The sequence below is a fragment of the Heliconius melpomene genome, chromosome 19 (assembly GCF_056956725.1).
Source record: "Heliconius melpomene rosina isolate 202511_hmr_F chromosome 19, ASM5695672v1, whole genome shotgun sequence".
Taxonomy (NCBI): domain Eukaryota; kingdom Metazoa; phylum Arthropoda; class Insecta; order Lepidoptera; family Nymphalidae; genus Heliconius; species Heliconius melpomene.
The window spans coordinates 13,419,585-13,444,880 of NC_140407.1; the positions used below are offsets into that span (position 1 = coordinate 13,419,585).

Below are 25,296 nucleotides of genomic sequence, written 5' to 3' on the forward strand. Positions count from 1 at the left end.
ACACATGAAGACGTAGCAATATAAATAATTTCCAACTTGTAAAGAATGTATTCATTATTTTAAAAAATATATACTATAGTTAAAAATTAAATATACAGAATTTTATATTTATATTATAAAAAATATATAATATATAAAAAAGAAACCGACACCAAAAACAAAATGTTATTTTTTTTATTACAAAATAACAAATAAACCTATATAAAAATAATAATTTAAATTCAATATGTTTTAATTCTAATTGTCTATGGACATTTGGTACAGTACGACACAACTGACACGAACTCTTGATTCTGAGGCGAAAACAACCTCATAAGCAAACATACAAGCATTTTCTTAATAAACAAAAGAAACAATTTAAACAAATAAACACACGTAAATCTAAATATAAATGTTTTTCTTTGATTTTTTGTTATAATATAGGTAATATAATAAAAAGAGTTAATATTTTTTTACATCTATCATTGGACACATTTATAAAAAACTGTTGTTGTTGGGTGTACAAGAAATAAAATAATATTAGAAGAGGCCGTATAGCCTTTTACCATTTTTCCTTACAGGGTTAATTAAGAAAATAACAATCCAAATTATAAGAAATTAACAAATAACAAATAAGAAAATCCAAGGAAAAAAGCGAGGTTGAAAACTCACTTAAAAGAAAAAAAAACATTTTTTTAATTTTTATAGAAAATTAAATAATAATTACTAAATACGTCACTTATAGCACAATAACTTACCGTCCCGTTATCCACTTTTTGCGGCAAAAGTTGATGACGCATAAATATAATTAATTTATACAATATTTCAGATCTTTTTTTATATCATTTTACATTATAATAAAAAAAATGCAATCCTGTATTTCTAAAATCAATTGGAAGTAAACTATATTCAGTAATATACAAATGCTCATAAAAATATTACATATTCTAAAAATACTATACAGTTTAATATATTTAATAATTGGTGATTATTTTATCAATAATTTTAAAGTAAGGTCAAACATCTACCATTAATGCGTTTATAAGCGGAAAGAACATTTTACTATTCGATCAGTTATATCGTGCTATACCAAAACACCCTATTCAATTGCATAGGTTACATATAGTTTAATGGTAATACGTATAATAAATTTATTAATAAAATAAAGAATAATTTCATTTTATGATTATATTCAATTATAGAGCAAACTCAAATTGATTAAGAGTGATTTTATAAAGAAATAATATTTTCTTTGAATACTTTTAATTTTACTGTAGCTACATAATACGAGTGGGTATTGTTACCTTGTCCGATGCCGAGGCCGCCGTACACGCCAAGATAAAGATCTCTTCTAGCTTTGTCTACAGTACCGTTAACAATCTGGAAAAAAAAACATATTTTTCTTTACATTTCAAAATTTATTTCAAACTATGCTTATAAAATATTTAAGTAAATATAAATCTGAAAAAATATTTTGTTAGCATAATCTATTACCGCTAATTACACTAATAAACATGTAACAGTTATAATTTTTTTTATACAGCTGTAAGAGCTTCCTCTAGGAATCTGAATAAGCAGTATATTTTTATTTTTTGTGAGTTTTAATGCTCAACGACCTTCTATCGTCCTTTTCATTATTTGTAACATAAAGTGGTATCAACACTTACCATGTTGGCATCATTCGACCACTCCGCGAGCCAGTAGTTGGAGCCAACTTGGAACAACTGTAGGATGAGGTTCATAAGCACTGTGATAAGTGACGCCATCACGCCCACGCTCGTCAGGTAGTGCTTGTATACGTTCCATTTCACCTACACCGTACGAAAACATTAAACGAGGCGATTCCATGGCTCTACTTCTAGTGCACTAGATGTAGAGCAGTATAAATGTACGTAGGAAGTATTTTTCTAAATTGATTTTGATTTTTAAAATTTATCAAAAGTAAATAATATACTCACACTGCCCGTTTCAGTTTTCTCGGCCTCTATAAGTTTGTTCTTTTCAGGTGTATGTCTTTTCACGCTGCCACTTCTGTCGCCAGCTAATAAATTAGATAATAAATTAAGAAATAAAGTATGATTAACTTGATTTTTAACCTGTCGTAAATATATAAATAAAGTAATAAAAGTTATCATTTAACGAGTTTTATTTATAAAATGTCAAGAACAATTTCTTAATTAAAACACAAATTTGTGTAAGAATAGTCAAAAACGAACCAGGGTTAGTCAGGGCACAGGGGCACGAAGCGTATGTGCGACAGGTTGTGGGTTCGATTCCCATTCGAGAAAACTAAATATTTTCATCACATCACCCTGGTAAGTAGCTGTATAACGCTAGTAATACTATTATTATCCATAGTCATTTAGACGTTTTTATCCACATCCTACTTCGTGTTATTCAACACATTCCAAAAATATGATATATTTCAATGGACCGTGCAGTGTCTAACGGAAAGTTTAATATAACGGAATACTGATTAAATTAATATATATAAAAATAGCAATACTTACACGCTGCTGGTTGTTCCGACTCCGACGTACTCTCCGATAAAGAACGAGCTCTCTGCAGCTTATTTTGGAATTCAGATCCTAATTTATTTTCCAAGTCTTGTTTAATTTCATCTAGTTCTAGAAGTAAATAAACAACTGTTAGCTTTATATATTAAGGCTAATATTAGCATACATAGTAGGGCATCGCACCTGCATATCTCGTCTCTATTTGAATATTTGTAAACAAGATAACATTTCACTCGCTATGTCTTTATTGCTATGTAAAAGTTTTAATATACCTACTAAGTTACACCTAATAATAAAAGCAAATTCAGACATTGTCCTATTTACATATAGTATAATCTTTTTGATGAAATTCATTCAAACATGTAAACAACAGAACAAGTTTTTTTAATTTCGGTAAACGTAACTATTTCACGTTATATTTAATAATTAATTAAGTACTTATATGATCTGTTACAAAAAGTTTCAATGAGACTATGTAATTAGGTCTTTGAACTTTTAAATTACTGATAATATTCTATTTATTTTAATTAGCATATGTTAAAATGTAAGTCACATGTATAATTAGTGTTTAAGATTTTCAATGACCTAAATATAATAATGAATTTATAGTTAGTACATTTGCATAAATAAAAAAAAATGATTTAAATTTTTTTTAATTAAAGCCACGTATAATTATGTCAAGTATATCTTTTCTTATCGTAGTAATAGCAAGTATATTTAAATCTCGATTAAGATTTACTTTCAACCTAATCCGACCCCCCATGTGTTTAGGAATGGAGGGGAGAGGGGGTCTATCTAATGTCATCTTACATATTATACAATTTTTAACACTTAAAAACTATTCAATTAAAACACCAGTTCCGAAACTACGTTTGTACGAATATACAAACTACACTCACCTTCGGGCGACGTACGTTCCGCGTCACTCAGGTGATGTAACAAGAATTCAGCAAAGGCTCCCTTCTTTTCTAACAGCTGCTGGTAAGTACCCGCCTCGGATACCTCGCCGTCTCTTAGTACCAGGATGTGGTCAGTTTGGGCCAAATATGACACGTTATGTGTTACCCATACACGGGTTTTGTTCTTCAATAGACCACTTGGACCTATAACCTGTAGTGATAAGAACAGTCGCCGTTTATTAACCTACTTTAAAAAAAAGCTACAACAATGAAGGTGATATGCCGCAAATAAGAAAAATATAATAGAAAAGTAATTAAATGTTTATATTTCATAACATGTTTAAGAATATTCAATAGTTCACGTCGTATATCGTATGACCCATTTTATAACTTTGACGCAACACTTAAACTTAATTCTCCAAAATTCTGCACATGGAATATAATTATATAAAAAACAATATTATTGGTGACATTTAATAACGTAGTAGTAGCAAAAATATTTTTTTATCTGTTTGTGCGTTTGTTCACGCTAATCTCAGAAACGGCTTCACGATTTAATTGTAGTTTAGTGTACTTTGGCACTTCGTCCGCTTCACGCTTCCCTTAACATTTAGTGTTTGTTTTATTTCTATATTCATTTCAATAGAATGCTTAATAAAAAGTAATGTCATTTTTTTACAAAAAGATTCGACAAAATCGATTACATATTTTTTAACTAACGTTACCTTTTCAAAAATGTGTTTGCCGACGTGAGAGTCAACTGCACTGAGTGGATCGTCGAGGAAATAGTTATCGTAGTCGCAGTACACAGCTCTAGCGAGTGACACCCGCTGTTTTTGACCTCCAGATAAGTTTATACCTACGACCAAATGAAAACTAACATAAAATGTATAATAAAAACCGAAATTGTCAAGTTATCAAGTCGCGAGGTTGTCATGGCACAACGGCTGACTGGCATCGGACTATAAACGCAACGATTATGGGTTCAACTCAAACTCAGGGGATTGAAATATTTAATATTTTCATTTTCACGCTCCGGTAATGAGACAAAGGGCGGCGTTGAGTTCCGCTTATTACCAAGCAATGCTTCGAAAATTCGGCGTAAATGGAGGAACAGAAGCGTCTTAACACTAGGTCCCCAGGTTACCTCTGCCTACCTTGCTATGTGTTATGGGGTATGGGATATAGCGGGAAGCTAAAAAAATAATTGTGAAATTCTATTTTTTCTTCTAGTACAATGATTATTTCTACGTAATTCATAATGGTATATATACACTTGTGCAATCTAACATTTTGTTTTACAAGATTAATTTAACAACTTTACCTACACTTTGTAAAGACAGTATTACCTCCATTTACATCTTACTATTATTAAAGACATTTCAAGGATCCACAAAACAAAAATCCACATTACCTTTCTCTCCTATCTCTGTTTGGTCTCCGCCAGGCAAAACATCAAAATCTGTCTTTAAAGCACAAACATTAATAACGTTGTTGTATTTAGCCTTTTCCAGTTGGTTTCCAAACAGTATGTTGTCTTGCAAAGTAGCGTTTTGTATCCAAGCTTGTTGCGGTACGTATGCTATGCTACCTATGACGACAGAAAAATATTTTGTTATTTATTATATTCACATAAAAAAATATTTTAATATGTACCTATGACATTCCCGACTATTAGTATAAAACTTTTTTTATTTAAAATATGTATATCTTTGTAAAAGAGGCTAACAATATAATTTATTCAAAGTTTATAAAAATAAATAAAAGATCTTTAGCATTTGCCCCGCATATTCTCCAAAACTTAAGCCATAAAGTTTATTAGATTTTATCAATGATATTAGCATAATATGTTTGCATTAACTCACCTGTAGTGTTAACTCGTCCAGAAACTTTGTTCATTTCTCCCAGTAAAGCTGATAGTAAAGAAGTTTTTCCGGCACCCACTGCGCCAACGACGGCCACCAAACTACCACGAGGAATCTGGATGTTTATATTTTTCAAAATTTGTTCTGATTCATCTCCCCATGAAAAGTGTCCATTCTCAATTACAAGTGGATTTGCTAAAATAAGTAATCACATGTTTAATTTGGTGAAACGGTTTTCTTCTTCTTCAATGATCATTATAATTATTGTAAGTAATGAAATATCACGTCCGTATCTATGTCCTTATAACAAAAATAGGTTATCCATTTAGTTAAATAAACTACTTACGCTCATTTTGATCGTGTTCTACGGAGCCCTCGCTCAATTCTTCCGAATTCATGAATTTGTTCAATCTTTTTATACCCACAGATGTCTACAAAATAATATAGGAGATATATTAGAATATTAGAATATTCTATATTTTATATTTGTTATTGCGGAAGAAAAGATACCAAATATTTCTTAATTATAATAATATTACTTTGACTTATTGTTGGTAAAATTTTCTTCCGCATAGTATTCCAATCACCATTCATGCAATGTGAAAATGAAATGGTACCAAAAGGCCAGTGATACTGTATACATAAAGCTATATTAATAAAACTTACTTGTACTACATTTGATATAACATTAGGCAGCATTGATAGTGGAAAACGTAGTATGTTGAAAAGAGACAACGCTACGAAAGCGCGTTTAGAATCCAGTACTTCTGTATCATTCACTAGGACAAAGCACCCAAATGACATCAGCGACACCTACGACCATTCCGGGAATACTATATTAATCTAACTTAAATGATGGGTTAAATAAATCTGCTGTTATATTTTAAATACAATTTTATAGTTCTTTTTTTATTTTTTAACCGAAAATGATTATTTTTTGATTTCAAATCAAGATATGTAAGGTAATTAATATTTTTCATAGGTGTCTTATATAATATTTGAAAATATAACAGCAGTAACATGAGTTGAGCATCTATAACTAAGACGCAGTTTCTTGTTAATTATGACATAATTTTAAGTTAGACAAGTGTCACTAGGTGGCCAAAACCACAAGAAAAGTATGTTTACGCTGTATCACTACGATATTAAATTTATATAAAATGTATGAAGAATATTTCTTAATTTATTAGAAAATAATCATTTAGTTCGATGCCTACCCAATTTGTTATTGAAACTTGTATCGAAGGGGACATTTTATATATATTTCAAAGCAACACCTTTCCACGGGAAGGAAAGGTCTTTTTTATTTAAGATTCACAACAAATAAACAACAAGTATAATAAATAAAGAAAAGTCATTTCAGATACATCGCAAACTATAATATATTAAAGTCAAATGAGTGAGTGTTAGTTAGTACGCATACTTAAGAGTACCTCAGCCTCTAGATAAAAGTGCGTTACACTGAAACTTCTACCTCTATCACTGACACGACGACGAGTGGGAGCAAGCCCAAAGGCAAATGCATTATATAGAACAGGGACATCGACACGAAAATCGTATCGGGTTTCAGGATATGATTGTCAGGATCGGAAATCACATACGTGAAGAAAGTTAGAAACGTTACCTTAAACAAAAACATAATGAAAATTATTCATATAAATAAATAATTTTCTATTATCACCAAAAAATATTAAGTATATAAAAAAAAAGTGTTAATGCTAATAATAAGGCATGGCCTTTAAAAAAAAATTAAGCATCAACAAGCAAAATACCTTCCGAAAGCTACGGCTTTCAGAGCACCTTACCAATCGGTCGTTGATCTAAAAATTATTATAATATGGCAAAAGTATTTTTTTTTGGAACCATTTTACTTAAATTTTATATTTTTTATATTAAATTACTGTAAGTTAACGTAATGGTTGGGTACATTCATTTCAAATCGGGGATTGAGCGTAGAGGATTCCGTCCTTGTGGGTTTATTCAACAATGGCGTCCACAATGGATAGCTTGATTGATTGTTGAAAATTAAATTCGATCCTTCCATTATCAATGTTAGCAAGAGATACTAAGCCGAATAACAAACTAACAAGATAATTATGTTAGCAATGTGAATTACGGAAACTGCAATGGGCGCGTAAGAGCACTCATTGTACAAACTCCTTTTTTTACATAAAATTATACGGAATTGTATAGATCGTCTACTGTAAAACTGAACTTACAAACATACAAATAAGGGTAATTAGTTTATTAGAATAACGCAGTTTGTCATTTGTACGCAGAAAGCGTCACGAGCAAAAAATAGAATAATTATCTATAATAAAAATCCATATCATATTTATAATAAAAATCCTCCAATAAATAATGTTTTGAGTTCCATTGAATATAATAAGACTAGATAGAATAGAATAGACATATAAGCAGGTGGTATTTTCACTCATATGATCATAAAAAAGTGTAATTTATTTATAAGTTGTTATACATTTTTTTGCTGACGCTATTTTTGTGTCATTGTGACTACCTATTTGTATGTTGTTTGTAAGTTCAATTTTAGAGTAGACGGTCTCCAGTAATGTATAAAATAAAACTTTTATTATCATAGTCGTCTAGGCATTACATTTATCTCGATGTATTTTCCGCCATAGCAAACTTTACTGATACAAGATCTATAATGTACGTTTATTATAATAATGTCTAATATTAAAAAACTAATAATAAAAAAATTGTATTAAATATGCGATATCTTTTATCATAACTCAGATTAGCATACACTTAAACAAACAATGCTACATTATGTAAAAAAAGGCTGTATTAACGGTAAAGGTCAATGTTTTGTTATCATGGCCGTTTTTCATTACAGATTATAAATATAAAACGATGTTATTAAAGTTAATATGGATTATTTTTATCTTTCTTGTCATATAAAATCAATATTGGACTTAAACTTGATTTAATAAAGAAATAATCGTTGTAGATATACATCGATTGCCGTAATACTTACACAATCATTAAATAATTAGGACATTATCTTTTTATATCTAAATTGACATGAACATAAATGATAACAATAAAATGAGATTATCTATTTTAAGATTTTTATAATATATCAAAACATATTAAGATAATCCAATAAAAGTACCTACTGCAAATTAGAAACGAATTGTATTAATAATACATGCTTATGAGATATTTAATGTAATTGTAACCAAAGAAACTCATAGAATAACAGATTTTATCACTCTACATAAATATTCTTAAACAAACATAATATGATAATTACTGTTTTATTCACTCTTTACATATAATATACAAATATATATATATACATATATACGTGGAACAACGATAATGCTTAGTACTTTATAGAGTATTCATTTTATTGAAATATGAATTTTACTACCTTATAAATTAAGTATAAGAAATGCATTATGCACTTAGCATAGAAACAGCTATCTTAAAAATAATCTAAATAGGTTTTACAATCAAGAAAATATTTCAATATTAATTGTTCTGAGTACCTACACACTTTGCATTTATAGCTGTTATTATAGTGTAATTACTATCTCTGAAAGAAAGTACAATTATAATTTAGCATTTTTTAAGGTTAACGCGATACTGTGAGACAATATCTGAGTGTAAATGCGATGGTTGTGGATTCTATTCCCACTTTGGGGAAAGATCTATTTTCATTTCACCGTTCTGGTAATATAAAACACGGCGTTGAGTAACGCCGAAACGAAAATGAAAAACGATGTATATTGACGGTAGATTGTCTTTGCTCCTTCTCCTATATGCGGGATAGAGCTGAAAAAAAAACACGATAAATATCGTGTTTCTGACTAAAATAAACTTACCAAGAAAGGAGCACAAGACCAGATAAAAGACGTAGCAGAGTTAAGGTAGGCTGTTTGTTTCAATACTTTCATTTCTTCGTTTCTAATTTTAAGTATTTGGTCCTCAAAACTCGGTTCCCATGCATACATTTTTAAAACCTACAAACAGTAAAGGTTATTAAAAGAAAAAAATCTAAGATGTGAAAAAAAAAAAACAATATATCTATCAATGATGCAGAATTAAATACTATTAATGCGTACGCAAGCAGTTTATTATAAATATTTTATAAAATTTTATATAAAAAAAAAGTTAATTTCCTTGTCGGGTTGCTAACATATGTGGTTAAAGCGCCGCTGGTGTCTTTTAAATAATAATTAATAATAATTTTATACAAGTTGACGATTAAAAAGTAACGAGTAAGGATTATTTGTTATGTTATTTTTCATATAAAAAAATAAAAATCTCCAATCATTCTAGTCACGTGCGTTGTTTGGCGAACATTCTCAAAGTGCACATTACTCTTTTTTTCCTTGGTGATAAGATATCGATGTGACTAAGCTAAATCCATATATGTTACGATAAGCAGTAGACCTAAATTTAATTTCACAATATTACGACCAATAAATTTTCAAAAAGAAACATAAATTTTCAAGAGGCAAAGTGCCGCGTTGAGGTCCGCCACTGCCTCCAGAATTCACCGGAAAGTGGGGAACGAAAGTGTCTACCAGGTTACCTCTGCTATTTGAGGGATGCAGCGTGAAGCATTAAAAAAAAATTCAAAATAGTCTCAAGAATATTATCATGAATTCAATTGAAACGACAATAATGGGTCTGTTATACGAAAAAAAAACATTCTATTTATTTTACGATAAAAATGACACGTAGTAACAGTGTAATTATTCTACCATGGAGGTCTATTGACTTAAGAGATTATTTAGAATTAACACAGGTAGTTGTTTACTTTTATCTGATATCTACAATGGTTGAAAATTCGTTTTTGAGATAATTACTAGTACCTTTTTCATTGCTTATTATTTCCATCATAATATATAAAAAATATTGTAAAACAGTTCAAAGAAAATTACAGTTAATGAACATAATTAATAATATCTTTCATATGTATCATCATACAGAAAATATATTATAGTAATCGGTAACGCGGCGGTGGATATTGACTTTATACATGACATCACCATTCAAAATTACATTTTAAACATTGAGACACGAGTTGAAATAATATTATGAAACTTAAAATTGCGATTCATAGATGTTAAACATTGTTTATTTTTAAGTGTGACTGTAAAATCGATGGTTTTGGGTTCGATCCCCACTCGAGGAAATGAAATTTATTTAAATTTATATTTTCATTTCTTCCCTTCTTAGGTTCCCTCTGCCTACTATGCTGTGTGCAGGAAACAGAGTGAAGCTGATGATGATACATTTAGGTTTAGTTCACTTATTATGATCAATATCAAAAAAATATGTTAAAATCTTTTTAATTAACATTGGCTTTAGTTGAAGGTCACAATCATAGCGTGCCGTAATGTCAATGGAACTTCAGTAATTACAATCACACAACGAGACCTTCAATGAAAATAATACAAACCTTAATTCCGTTTAGAACCTCATTCATAAGTTTGACGCGTTCATCTTTGTACTTCATCTGCCTTATCTGTAAAGTCTTAACTCTGTTCGCTATTAGTCCGTTTACTGGGATCAGTACTATCATCACAGCTAGCCCTGCTAGGACTGAGGGGCCGAGGATGCCCCACAGGAAATACAACGCTAAAGTTATTTGGAGTGGCGCCGACCATATCATGTTTAAGTACGCGGTTAATTCCACAAACCTAAAAACATAATTAAAATGTAAAAGTCGCAAAAAAATATATTTTCACGTTTTTCATGTCTAAAAACACTCTTGATGAATTATAGTAATATCAATTAAAGTAAAATACTTATTGATACTCTTATGTTATTAGGCCAAAAATGTAGGCGGGGGCCTACTCATATTAAATGTATCATATTTCATAACTTCTCAGAATTTTCTTAACGATGTTTGGTTGCGTGATCGCTAGCAATGTATTTGGTAACTCATACTAACACTATGGATTTGTAAATTTAATATCAAATTTTGCATACGATTTAAATATGTCCCTAACATAACCATACCATCATATTTTATCCACCTTTACCATCTTTAAAAAGGGCAGGTGTTTTTTAAAATTATTTGCCAAAAAAAAAAAAGTTTCACCAGATTGAACCTGAACTTCAAACTTATTTTAGGTATGTAGTTTTTATATAGTATTTAAAAATCGCATAAAACAAATGAAAGAAAAGTTTAGTATTTGCATAATAAACTGTAATCAGTGAAGTCGCTGGTATATAAAATAAATATCTTACATGATAAGAGCTGTAGTGAGTGCTATAGTATCTATTGTTGCTAGTTAATAATATATATCAGACTTTTGTTAAGATAGACTAATATCTACATGAAGAATATAAATTACGAAATAAACTCAAGTATTTAGTTAAGAAGTAGTACTGATACTTAAGTAGGTTCCCATATAAAAACATTTAAATGTAAAGCTAATCTAATTAGCGAGTATCAAAAACAACTGTATTAAAATTGAATAAGCCTTTTCTGAGATTAGTGTGCACAAGCCAATAGACAGGAGGCAAAAAAATCAAAAATACTTGTTTTGGGAACTATAAATGCCCCCAATAAAAAATATTTTTTATCATATATCCACCATGTACAGACAGCAATCAGTCACATTTTTATCATATATAGATATATATATAGATAGATATAGATCTTAGAACAAATATGCTTCATCACGATAAGTGTACTCAGTACAATCGAATGTTAGAGCTAGAACCGTTTGAAAAACCTTAAGTTAATTGCAGGTATTTATAAAAAAATATCTTGCATTATCTATAAGTTTTGATAAAAGTCGAGAAATCAGTTTTCGACGATAACCTTGAATAGATATCTCTGTCAAGCTGTCGCTACTTTTACAGGGAACACTTTTATAAGTGATTTCTATTTGAGTTTGCCAAATTCTTGCGAAATGTGTACCGAGTAAGTGTATAATATGCTTGAGTAATTTTATCTCAAGCATCGTCCAAGAGGCGGAGTAGGCTGAGAGTACCTAAAGATAACGCCTAAGAGAGTTAAGATACTTTGGGACTTATTTAAATATAGTGATTATTTTATAATTAATATTTAAATACAGTCATATTTTTTATCTTCACTTAGTGTCAAGATATTCTTTTTTATTTCGCCTGAATTTGACGCCATCATATCACGCCATCTTTTATTTGAAATACGTATATTACTTTACCCATTTAATTAATCACATTAAAATAACTAATTTAGAGCTTACCTTTGTGCATCGACGGCCATAAGGTTGACTATTTCACCGACAGTCGACTCCTTTCTCGCAGAGTTTGATATACGCAGGGATTTCCTATATATAGCGCTGGTGAGGGCTGTTCTTATCCTCAAACCAACTAGCGACATGTTCATGAAGTAATGACTCAGTAACATCGTCTGTGCCGTCGCGCACGCCACGAGCCCTACAGCGTACACGTAACCCTTCCATACTGGTTCTTTACTTTCGACGAATCCTATAAGTAATCTGGAAGAAAGTTTGATGCTATAAAATATTGCAGTTATTTAGCTTCGTGTTGTACCCCGTATATAGAAGGATAAGCAGAGATAACCGAATGCTAAGACACCCCGTTTTCCACTTTTCATCCAATTTAAGAGATATTTTGTGTTGAGTGTCTCAACGCCTCTGTTTGTCTTGTTACCAGAACGAGGAAATGGAAATAATTCATTCTGTTGAGAGTTCAACTCACAGCTGTCGTGTATATAGCCTGGACGGTCTTTTATTTTTAATAAATTAGATTTACTTTATATAGAATTCAAAGGAACAAACCTTCTTTACTTCTGTAAAATATTACTTAACTTTAGCAAAACTATTTCTGATTAGTTGGTGATCGAATAGAGATAATAACCAAATAGAGATAAGAAAATATCTATATTGCAGGGAAAGCGGAGAGAACCTAGTGCCTAGAACCAGAACATTCCGTTCTCCACACTCTGCTAAAATTCGAGACATTTCATTTCCCTATTTTGTTTAAATACAAAGATGAAATTATATATATCAATTATATATAATAATAGCATTATTATTATAAAAAAATGTGTTTTCGAAACTGTCGAGTAATAAATGTGTCAAGATATCGGTAAATAAGGTGTAGTTTTTTTTTATATGAGATATCTCAATACAATCACGCGAACATTAGCATTCAATGAGTTGAAGAAATAACCTTAACTTTGAAACGCGTTATGTGATGATACCATAAACCACTTAAATAATAAATAATGTGGTTTGATTAAAAAAAATATATATTTCTTTATTTAGATATGTTAGTTACATCTTTGAAAAGGATATATTTTTGTAACTACGAAATATACTGAAGTAGAGAGTGTAGAGTAAAATATCCGTAGTCAGCTTTCCATCCGAATTCGAGACACTACGAGTTGAGTGGGTAAACTCAAATGTGCACTTCCCCCATGTTGGAATCGCACCCACAACCATCGCTGTTGCAGTTAGACACTACAAGTCTAACATTCATTTCTCGTCTTTTTTTAATCTATATCTGTATAATAGTATAAGGCTAAAATAAATAACTTAGTTACTTACTCACATAGGTATATTGGGTTAAAGTAATACTTACTTGAGTAGCTGTGGCGATACGAACATTAGTGCGTCGTTGCAGAATTTGAGTAAAGCTCCGAAGAGGAATTGCCCTCCAAAGGCTAGACATAGAGCAGGCAAAATCGACGCTGGCTTTCGCTCTTTGTCCGGCTTGAAGTTCACACTCGCCGATGTCTTGCTATATGTCGCCCTTGGTCCGCTAGCACTATGACAAAAATAAATAATCATATGTAACAAAGGCGTGACTGTAACGCGACGGTTGTGGGTTCGATCCCCACTCGGGTAAGTGAAATATTTATTAACGTTTATATTTGTAGTGCTCTATATCATGTAGGGCACTAGATGTAGAATATGTAAAGGGCTATAACTTCAACGGAGCTAGCTTTATTTTTGTGTGAAGGAAGACATCCAACCTAGTGGACTATAGTGTCTGGACTGGTAATGCGGTGTAATAACTAGAAAAAGTAAATGAAATAAAATATATAAGTTACATCGATACTCCCAAAATTCATTCAATTCATCAGGTTTAAAATGATTATTCTGTTTCCAAAATTTTTTCAAAATATAAAAAATAAAATATGCAAAAAGTCCGAAAGCAGAAATTCTGGTTTTGAATTTGAATTTTGCGACCCTTTGAGTTTTTTGAACTTGAAACTTGATATTATAATAACGCCATTTATATACTTTATTAGATAAATAAAAATATTTATTAGATGTGGAAACCATTCAATATTCATCCTGCTTATATGAAAATAAAAAGTATACGTACTTTTCTCTTTTCTTCAATGTTCTCTCCCAGAATTTATCGAACCTCGGTACTACTTCCTTTGATGAATCTTTTGGATTTAAAGCCCATAGGTCAGTTTCAGTTAAGCTTCTTTTGAATCCAGTAAGGGCCAATGGGTCAAACCAACTAAAAGTCAGTCGACTGGGGAAACCTGAGGCGCTTTCTGGACATTGATTCTAATAAAAATAAAAAAAATATGAGTACATATAGAAACTCTGTTACACCTATTCAATCCACATCTTTATAATATTGAAATATTACCTTCTCAAAATTATACGGCGTATCTTTCGGCGGCAAGTCCGCGAAGCAATTCAATATAAACATTATCAATATTAATGGATAATATATGACGTAGCTTATAAAATTATATTGTACATTTTCGTCTTCCGATTTACTTTGATGTAACATTATTTCAGATCTTAGCTGAGGTAATCCCGCTAGTATTAAAAGTAACCAGAAGAAGAACAGCACCCCGGACGCCCTCATGCCGAACTTTCTATTGTAATATAATAACATTGCTGATAGAATCTGAAATATAAGATTTGATTTTCAATTATTGAAATTAGTAAAGATATGCCCGATATGAGGCCAGTCGTGGCGAGGAATAAGCGTGTCACTGTAACAATGACAGGTGTGGCTTCGATGCTCACTCGCGGAAATGAAGTGTTTAATATTTTCATAGCTCTGTCGAGTCGAGGCAAGGCGAGGCATTAGAATTAGACGGAAAGTGGGGAACGGGAACGGAGTGTCTTATTACTAGGTTCCTAGGTTCCCTTTGCCTACCCTGCTATGTGCGGGAAACAGCGTGAAGCTGAAAAAAAATGTTTTGTTTTTTAAATACCTACAAAATACAGCCAATGTTAACTACTAATTTATAAAGTACTTAAGTTACAAAAACTTGCTTTTGAAAATATGGCAATTTTATTTAAATTTAGATTTTTGGGGGTCTTTGTTTTAATTTGTGAGTTTATTGACCCAATAAAGAAGGTGACTCTGGAATCATCACGTCAGGATGTTGTCGTGATACAAACCAAAATTCCAAAATTCAAATATATTAATAATAATTTCGCGCATGTGCATGGAATGAAAATTATTGGAGGTCATTGTTTTTTTTTGTATAAAAATAATTTCCGAGTGAAACATTACATTAGGTATGGCATTAGGTAAATACATATATATAAACTTTGCTTTTGACCACTCTACGCACTGTATCCGAATGGAAGACAAATAGCAAACTAAGCATATTACATAATACTATGTAAGACAAGTTATCTTGGAGCAGAGTAATAATAAATGTTATAAAGATAGCCAAGATAATACACCAGCAACTTGCTCTTCAATATGGCCTTGTAGAATTGGAGGTGCCTTACTACAGGTACAATCCCATGTCTGTTCTTGAAAATAGCTGTGCTTTGCTCTACTGGGATCGGTCTATTATTACTGACAGGTATATTGTTGCCAATAGACCTGATATAGTACTAGTAGACCGAGCGGCGCGCCGCGCAGTGATTGTTGACGTTACTATCCCACATGATGAAAATCTCGTGAAGGCCGAAAAAGAAAAACAATCTAAATATTTGGACCTAGCCCATGAGATTACCGCCATGTGGGATGTCAATGCGACTATCATTGTGCCGATAGTGGTTTCAGTTAACGGTCTAATAGCGAAAAGCCTCGACCAACACCTTAAGAGGCTATCGCTTAGCTGTTGGATCAAGAACCGGATACAGAAGGCAGTATTACTTGAGACGGCACGTATTGTGCGGCGGTTCCTCTCTCTGGAGCCCTAGCCACCGATGGCTTGGACCCTTGTCCCGCCCTCGGAAGTGTGGTTTTTTATATTTTTAAATGTATCTTTTTTATAATAATTTATATTTAAAAATGTAAAATTGATTCGCTTATTTAATAAAAGTATATTCTGTGTGTAATGTTATAAAACAAGTAATATATTTTTAAAAACTGTAGAGGAAAATCTTTCATAATTATATGTTATATACACCAGCATTTAAACGTAAATAACAAGTAGGTGTGTGGTAAAGAAAAAATATATCTAAATAAAAATGAATAAATTAGTCAGCTTCACGCTGTATCCCGCACACAGCAGGATAGGCAGATGGAACCTAGTGTGAAGACACTCTGGTTCAGAACGTCTAGAACCCACAATCTGTCGCGTTTCCAGTCACACTTTGTGCCCCTGCGCCACAACTGGTTTAAAAAAATCATTTTATCCATACCTATATTATAAATTCGAAAGTAACTCTGTCTGTCTGTCTGTCTGTCTTTTACGCAATCAGGGCTAAACCGCTAATTTGATTGTGATAAATTACTCATATAGAGATACTTTAGGGTCTCGGGACGAACATAGGATATTTTTTTTCTCATATTTGTAATATTTTCGATATATACCAATATATTAAAATATTTATTAATTTGACATGCAATTTATTCCGCCATGTTAATAACAACCGTCGTTGCTAAGCAACGATTTGCAAAGTTTGTTGTTAGAAAACGTCACCCGAAATGAGCTTGCTTAACGCATCTCTCTATTGTAAACTGAAAATAATTTCATAAATATATTTAATAAATATTCGTATAGTTCACGCGGGCGTAGCCGCGTTGGGGTCCACCAGTAGTTTATAATTTCATAGGCAGTTTTTAATGATAACTATATTTTCGTAATAGTACCCATTGTCAAATCGATTGTTACTTGCTCAGGGTAGATAGACTAATAGTTCGTTGGTCAAATACGGTATTTTCGATGTATCTTCTACATACAATAAAACTCATGCTTAAATTATATTTCAATTCAAGGTTTTAACATTAAAAATAACCATCTTGACAATACATGTTTTTATTAATCTTAACAGAAATCTGGATTAGATCATCTTGACAATTTATTGATAAAGACCATGGCCGGTTCCTATTTTACAACTACACTATCCTAGATCAACATTTAATATTTATACGTAACACACACTTTTGCATTCAACTATAAACACAGTTTATTATGCTCGTTTCTATCATAGTTTTTTAGCTTCACGCTGTATCCGGCACGGAAACCTGGTAAGCTAGTAGTGGGACTATAAGACACTCCATTTTTATTAAGAAAATTCTGTTCGCCACTTTTCGCCGAATTCTCGAGGCAATATTAGGAGAAAATATTAAGTATTTCATTCCCCCGAATAGGAATCTAACCCTTGTACCATCGGACCATGACGGCCTCGATCATAGTTTACAATTGAAATATTAAAGTAGGGATCCCTAATTATATACACCATGTATGGTCATACTTAAATTACACAATTATTATTATAGAAGTTCACAGTAATAGTCAAGGTTAAAAGTATGACGCGATGATTTTGGTTTTTATAAAAAGGTTTGATGATAAAATAATGTTATTTGCTTTGATGATTTAACAAGAGAAGTATATTAAATAACTATATTTTTTTATAGTACATTATGCTGTTACCGAGTATTTATAGTTTCAAATTAAAAGAATGCTGTAATTTTTTCCCCTTTAAAACAATTTATGGCTATAATCTATAGGTAATAACAATCAGTTTTACTGACATAATCTACTGTCTACTTATCTATATAAGATTATGAATATCTTTACAAGGAAGTAACAATGCAATTGCTGTGACCTGCATATTGACTAAAACAAGTGTTGGCTATGGATTTGATAAATCAAGTTGGAGGTTGCTTTTTATTTGAAAAATAAATAAATATAAGACTTCAAGAATAATGTTCATCTAATTTAATAATATAAATTTTTCAAGGCATATTGTGACAGTCTCTAACTGGAAATATGACAGTTTTTGGTCATTCACCACTTGGTAGAATCAAGTACTTTCATTTCCTCATTCCCAGCCTACCCTATTTTTTCATATACTATAAGTAATTCAAACTCAAAAATCAATACATAATAGGCTATGTTATCTGTCAAACAAACAGAAAACACTAATATTTGCTAAGTGATTCTTGAAAGCAATAAAGAAGATGAAAATGAAAATCATGTTATGATTTAGCAGATTTAATAATAAAAAAAATTAACCACTTGTACTACTATACTGTTAAACTGCAATACACACTTATTATAAATATAAATTATTATTATTATAAATATTTATAAAACGAACATAATACTTACAAATGTAAGGATCTTCACAACAGGACTGTAATAGTCCACATTGAAAACTTCTTCTTGTGATGACTTGTGGACTGTCACACCTAAGTCCACAAACTTTAATACTATTAGAAGGCAAGTTATCACTAATTTGCTTATATTTAATATGTTCCATGGTATATTTCTCTCTTTACTATTTAAAATGTAAAATATATCCAGAAGAGCTGCTACCCATAAGTACAAACAGGGTATCCATACTAAAACAGTTTTTTCTACACATGGTGTAAACTCTGGATTTTCTGTGTACCAAGTTAAATTGCTATCCTAAAAAAATTAAAACAGTGTTAAATTATTTTAGAAAATTTACAAAAAATTTAAAATAACATGACTCAAGCCAAAGGAGGACAGAGTGCCTCTTGGAATTTGTTGTAAGTCTTAACGCAAATATGAATTTCCAGATGGTTTTATAACAACTTATGGTTTAATTTTAATTTCAATATTTTTTTTTTAGACATTCTTCTATCCTTAGTATCCAAACTGAAGAGATTTCACTGTTCTAATTCTACTGTATATCAATTTAATTTAAACACTACATGACATATTGTAAATAATATATTTTAATGTCTCTGGGAACTAGTTCTTTCTCATTACTTATATTATATGTTAATATAAGCCTTGTTTTGATTCAATTGGATGAATAGCATTGCAGAAAATAATTAAAAAACTACTTCTAAACATGTTAGATTATGAAACTGATATAAATAGATATTGTAATGTAACATCTAAATTATTAAAAGTAGCATTATAACTGATTTAAAGAAACTGGTTTTTTCATGGTCATGTCAGTTTAATAGAAAATGTCTAGGGTCATGGTAATATTATGTTGTAAGAATATAAAACTATGGAATTTTTAATTTCAATCTATAATGAAAACTTAAGTGCTCAGAAATTGTTGACATAAATATTCCTTTGTTTACTGTAATAATTGCATACATACACATATTTATAAGCTAATTACATACAATAAATATGTAACAGATATAATATATAACTAAGTATGTACACCAATTAATTTAAGATTGTCAAAAAATATATAGTTGATAATAACTTATATCTTAATCATATAAGCGTAAAATATATTATTTTACTAGTAATTAGAAATTTGAAATTATATTTATCAATTTTAAATAACGTTAATAAGAAATTGATGAAACTTTTACACAATCCAATTATTAATATTGGCAGTTATGCCAAGGTCAAAGACCTACTTACCCAAAATTTAGATCCACAAAAATCATCGAGTGTAGAATTATAAGACATTGTCACGATGTATGAACATAAGTTACTTGTGCCATGAAATTCTCGATGTGATTAATACTATTTCATATAACTACTAACTACTGAGGCCCCAGCAATGATTTTGAATCAATTCTTCCAATAGTTTATCAGCATCCATTCACTGTTGCACATATATAATTACACAATTACTTTTTAACTGTGAGCGGTTATATTTACAACTATTGACAATAGATGGTATCGTCAAATCGTGGTTAAATTGAACAAATTATTAATTTTATATTTGGAGTCACTAATGTCCAACGGCAACGTTGCAATTAATTTACAACGATTTAACGCCTGTAACCACAAACACGTTGATTCTACTCTCCAATCTCCATCAGCGACACGGCACTCGCATACCCACACCGTCGCACAAATTCAACTGACAGATTGCTGATTCAGACAGACTTTTCAGACAATCAGACAAGAGATGAGACAATGATGACAAGCAATGATAATTGATAACAGTTGCTTTAAGCGACAAAGTTTTATATATATTAAGATATGTATATAACATTATATTACATAAAATAATTCGCTTCAAATTACTATGTATTTAATTGGAAAATACAAAATAAACATATCAATGTTTTATTCTAAATAAAAATACGCTAAAATGATAAAAATAAAATAAAACGTTAACTATTACCCCTTAAGCGTCATAATAAAATTATAAATGTAATAAACTTTATTATGTTTATATATTTTTTTATTTTTTAGCTCAACTTTCAAATATATACGCATTTTCTGGACGTTACAAATATTTTATCCAAAAAAAAAATATTTATTTCTTGGAATAAATAAATATTTATTTTTTAACTTATCACCGGTTAATTTTGTTTGGCAAAATTAAATAAGTTTGTAACGCACAATCAAATTTATTTGCTGATCACAATAAGTAAAAGATAAAACAAAAGCTGATCATAACGGTACATGTAATCGTTATCAAATGATAAGGTTTCGAATGTATAGAGTATAGATAATGAAAATATTTTGTAATATATATTTGTTATTAACTTTGTTTAAATTCGTATGTAAATAAACGGGATTAGCTTATTTTGTATCCTTATTGCTGGCCTAAACTACTACAACGCTATATCCAACATTGCAATAAAAATGAATGTAAAATAAAACAACTCGCATCGATTTTTATAATAATCGATTATTTTATTATATTAAAAATAATTTAAAATGTTATAAATGAAAGTTTGATTTTATATACATATTTACAACATCATTTATATACATATTTACGACAGAAGTTGTATGTTGTTTAAATATTTGCCAATTGTGTAAAGTTTATAGAACAAAAGTTAAATGTTCTGAAGTATGTTTTTAATGATATTTCCTAAGCCAGAAAATATATTTTCTTACAAAAATATTATAAATTAAGGAATTGATTAATATAAAATTTTATGTACCTACCGTATCATATCCATATTCAAAGACAATAGATTCTTTTTAAAATCCGTTGGTATATTTTTTCTCTTTGCCTTAGCAGCAATTAGCATTCTTTAATAGTCTATGATTTATGGCCTATATGTTGTTATAGTTTGGTGAATGTGGTTTTTTTAAAACTTATATGTTAATTGTTTGTTTTTACTGTAATGCTATCCATGAATATTAAATAAATATAAGAGTGATTTTAATATTTGTAAGTTTATTACATATTTTAAGACTGCAAATTATATATTTCACGTTGAACTGCAGTCCTGTATTAGTTGTGTTAAAAACCTCTGAATATGGCCGAGTATTTGGCGGCTATATTTGGTACCGAAAAGGACAAGTAAGAACTATTTCTGTTAATTATTATGTAAATGTGTATGAATAATGTCAAAAGTGTTAAATTATCTTTAATATTTATATTAATTGTAATATTAATCACTTTTTAGGTTATGCTTAGATTAATCAAACAAGTGATTATTTGCGGTAATATTATTTAATTTTTAATATATTCCTTTAATTACAGAGTAAATTGTTCGTTTTATTTTAAAATTGGAGCTTGTCGACATGGAGATCGATGTTCACGTATCCATAACAAGCCTACGTTTTCACAAACTGTATTACTACAAAATCTCTATGTGAATCCACAAAATTCAGCTAAATCTGCAGATGGCAGCCACTGTAAGTATTAAGCAGTATTAGCGTATATTTTGAGTACTTTTTAGTGAGAATATTGTGGAAATGATTTTAAAATATTAAATATGTTTTAATGACTATAAAAAATTACATGCTTTGCTAAAAATTATATATATTTATTCTATAAGTATTATAACTTAGCCTTTTGAGTAACGTATCTTTGATTGTTTTATAACAGTGGTAGTAGCAAATGTATCAGACGAAGAAATGCAGGAACACTATGACAATTTCTTTGAAGATGTATTTGTTGAATGTGAAGACAAATATGGAGAGATAGAAGAAATGAATGTTTGTGATAATCTTGGAGATCATCTTGTTGGGAATGTTTATATTAAGGTATGGTATATTGATAATTTGTTTAATAAAAGAGATAAAGTAAAAAAGAGATCATTCTGGCTTAGTGGAACAGCATCTTATATATCTAGTCACTCACATGTATACTTACTCTGAGCAATTGAACTGTATTGGCTTGAATGTGATAGCATTAAAAAAAATCAGCTTCATGTATCCTGCACACAGCAGGGTAGGCAGAGAGAACCTAGTGTTAAGACACTCCATTCCCCACTTTCTACCAAATTCTGGAGGCATTGCATTGTGTGTTGAGTGGCAGAACTCAATGCCGTGCTTTGCCTCAACACCAGAGCGAAGAAATGGAAATATAAACATAAATAAATATATCACTTCCTTGAGTGGGGATCGAACCCACATGCATTACAGTCACACCCTTGTGCCGCTGCACCACATCGGTCTCAAAGTAAAATTTTCCAAGAAATATTAAATTCTCTGAATTGATTTTCATATCATCTTTACTAGTTTCGCCGAGAAGAAGATGCAGAAAAGGCTGTAAATGATCTTAACAACCGTTGGTTTGGTGGTAGACCAGTTTATGCAGAATTATCCCCTGTAACAGACTTTCGTGAGGCGTGCTGCCGTCAATATGAAATGGGTGAATGTACTAGAAGCGGCTTCTGTAACTTCATGCACCTTAAACCAATTTCACGAGAGTTAAGAAGGTATATATTTTTTTATTTTTAGTTAAGATATTTGCAATTTGAAAGATAGGAATTTTATTTTAGAAATTTTAATAACTAAGCCATCTGTTGTTATCAAGCTGTATTGAATGAAATTCTCATTTATTTATTCCAACAATTTTCACTACCATATTAAAATAGCAAATAAAAGAAAAATTTGCTGTAATGGCAGCCTTACTACTACATGTGATCTTTCCCAAGCAACAATTTTTTTATAATAAACTTACTAAACTTAGATAAAAATTTACATTCTATATAAGAAATAGTAGCTTACATAAATAACTATACTAAAGCTGGATATTTGTATGAACATTTCCACTCCCCTAAGAATGATTATCAACAAAAAAGACTAATAACAAACAGTGCAGTTTCATTTCCTCTTATCACAAGACAAAGCGCGAAGTTGAGTTCTGCCAATATGCAATGTCTCAAAGAAATTGCTCTGCTAGAAGCTCTTTCTGCCTATCCTGTTATATACAAAATAAATAATTTAAAAATATGTTAGCATTCATTTAACCATTCCAGATACTTGTACGCGCGACGCAAGGGCGGCCGTCGCTCGCGCAGTCGCTCTCGCGAGCGTCGCCGCCGTTCCCGCTCGCGCGAACGGCGCCGCGAGCCTCCGCGCAACTCTCGCTCGGGACGATATTAATATAACTAGTAATATAAGGGGTCATCTATTCTGTATAATTACACATGATAAGGGACTAAATTTTGTGGCATCGCATTTCGAAATCTACGTCTTCCCGGTATTTGCCACGGTTTGTCTATACATTTCATGTTATAATATCTAGGTATTGAGACATGAAATTGTATAAACAAAAGTAATTTCCTAACTACTGTTTTAGCTTAATAATCACTATGTTAAAATGACAAATTTGTGAGGACACTAGATAGAAGGAGTCAATAACCATGAAATTTGCCTGACTCAATTTATAGATGGCCCCCCCAATGTAATTAATAAGCTAACAAAAATGTTCTAATCCTTTGTGCAGAAAATGACGTATTTTTACATGATATAACGGTTTTTATTGTTAATGTAATTTCACTTATAAATGTCATAATTACTAGTATTTAGATTGAGCAAGCAGTTAAATTTCTATTCATTACTAATTATATTTAGATTTATTTCATTTTCAAGAAATAATGAAACAGCATTATGAATTATAAATGCATATGATACACAATATTGTTTGAAAATAAAATTAATGTATTATTCAGATATGTATTCATATCAGATATGTGTTTATATTAAATTATTTCTTCTTATGACTTTGATTAGGACATTTTTGTGCACTTAGCTTCATAGTGCATAGTTAATTAAAATAGTATTTTAACAAAAGAAAACACTTAAAGTAATAAAGTGTAGTTAAAAAAATAATAAATTGGATTGCAATTTACATGTAACTATTTATCTTTTTTGTTTTGTTGCTATTCGCTTTCTCCTTTATAAAACATAATAGTATAAGCACTAAGCTATCAGAGAAGAAACTTTGAGTTTTCAAATTAACGATATACATACATATATATGGTATGGTAAACTAGTGTTATATGTTTTTTGCCCACTAATAACATCAACAAATCATGAATACCATCTTGTTACAACTTTTCTTTGTTATTTTTTTTTAACAAAATTAATTGGCTTTTTAGACTGTAGTGTCTACTCTAGAAGTTAACTCTGGAATGTACAGTTCACTGAGTGTATAAGAAAAAATCATAATTATGTAACAACTAGCACATTTTTTTTAATGGTAACATTTAAATTCAGTTTCACTAAGTGGGCATTGGCTATAAGGTTTATCCTATTTATATAAATCGTGAACACTATAATTATTATTATTATTTGAATATAGTGATAAAACTAAGACTCGATATTTTCATATGCTTTCATTTGTTAAAATAACCGTATTTTATTTAATAAATTTACTATTCTAAAAAAAGATTGCATTTTTATCAATTATTCAATTGAATGTACAAAAACTTAATTTTGTCGAAAAATATTAAAAGGAACAGTTTCATAGAGGTTAGCAAAAGTGAAATATTTTTTTACTTATA

At 30.3% G+C, this 25,296-nt stretch overlaps 2 protein-coding genes across 5 annotated transcripts in view; one reads left to right on the forward strand and one right to left on the reverse strand.

The window, feature by feature from the left end:
* The window catches only part of MRP (Multidrug-Resistance like Protein 1), a 29,838-nt gene extending 9,377 nt beyond the window's left edge, over positions 1-20,461 (reverse strand). For 2 of the 4 annotated variants that reach the window (XM_085203645.1, XM_085203643.1), the window contains exons 1-18: positions 20,006-20,461; positions 18,758-19,057; positions 14,869-15,135; positions 14,590-14,783; positions 13,840-14,025; positions 12,477-12,731; positions 10,697-10,937; positions 9,111-9,248; positions 6,734-6,883; positions 5,606-5,690; positions 5,260-5,454; positions 4,809-4,985; positions 4,120-4,253; positions 3,395-3,605; positions 2,490-2,606; positions 1,938-2,020; positions 1,647-1,790; positions 1,284-1,359 (exon numbers count right to left, since the gene is read on the reverse strand). In XM_085203645.1, coding sequence (XP_085059771.1) covers positions 1,284-1,359; positions 1,647-1,790; positions 1,938-2,020; positions 2,490-2,606; positions 3,395-3,605; positions 4,120-4,253; positions 4,809-4,985; positions 5,260-5,454; positions 5,606-5,690; positions 6,734-6,883; positions 9,111-9,248; positions 10,697-10,937; positions 12,477-12,731; positions 13,840-14,025; positions 14,590-14,783; positions 14,869-15,135; positions 18,758-19,057; positions 20,006-20,053 — 3,001 coding nt within the window. In that variant the 5' untranslated portion in view covers positions 20,054-20,461. Of the gene's footprint in view, positions 1-1,283; positions 1,360-1,646; positions 1,791-1,937; positions 2,021-2,489; positions 2,607-3,394; positions 3,606-4,119; positions 4,254-4,808; positions 4,986-5,259; positions 5,455-5,605; positions 5,691-5,925; positions 6,073-6,733; positions 6,884-9,110; positions 9,249-10,696; positions 10,938-12,476; positions 12,732-13,839; positions 14,026-14,589; positions 14,784-14,868; positions 15,136-18,757; positions 19,058-20,005 lie in introns of all 4 variants that reach the window. The other 2 variants (XM_085203646.1, XM_085203644.1) reach the window with 2 other exon arrangements.
* Positions 20,462-21,585: 1,124 nt separating this feature from the next.
* Positions 21,586-25,181, forward strand: U2af38 (U2 small nuclear riboprotein auxiliary factor 38). The gene is made up of 5 exons (XM_085202541.1): positions 21,586-21,857; positions 22,041-22,195; positions 22,389-22,546; positions 23,024-23,223; positions 23,767-25,181. The coding sequence occupies exons 1-5, from the start codon at positions 21,814-21,816 to the stop codon at positions 23,891-23,893; spliced, it is 684 nt and encodes a 227-aa protein (XP_085058667.1). The 5' UTR covers positions 21,586-21,813; the 3' UTR covers positions 23,894-25,181.
* Positions 25,182-25,296: the final 115 nt, after the last annotated feature.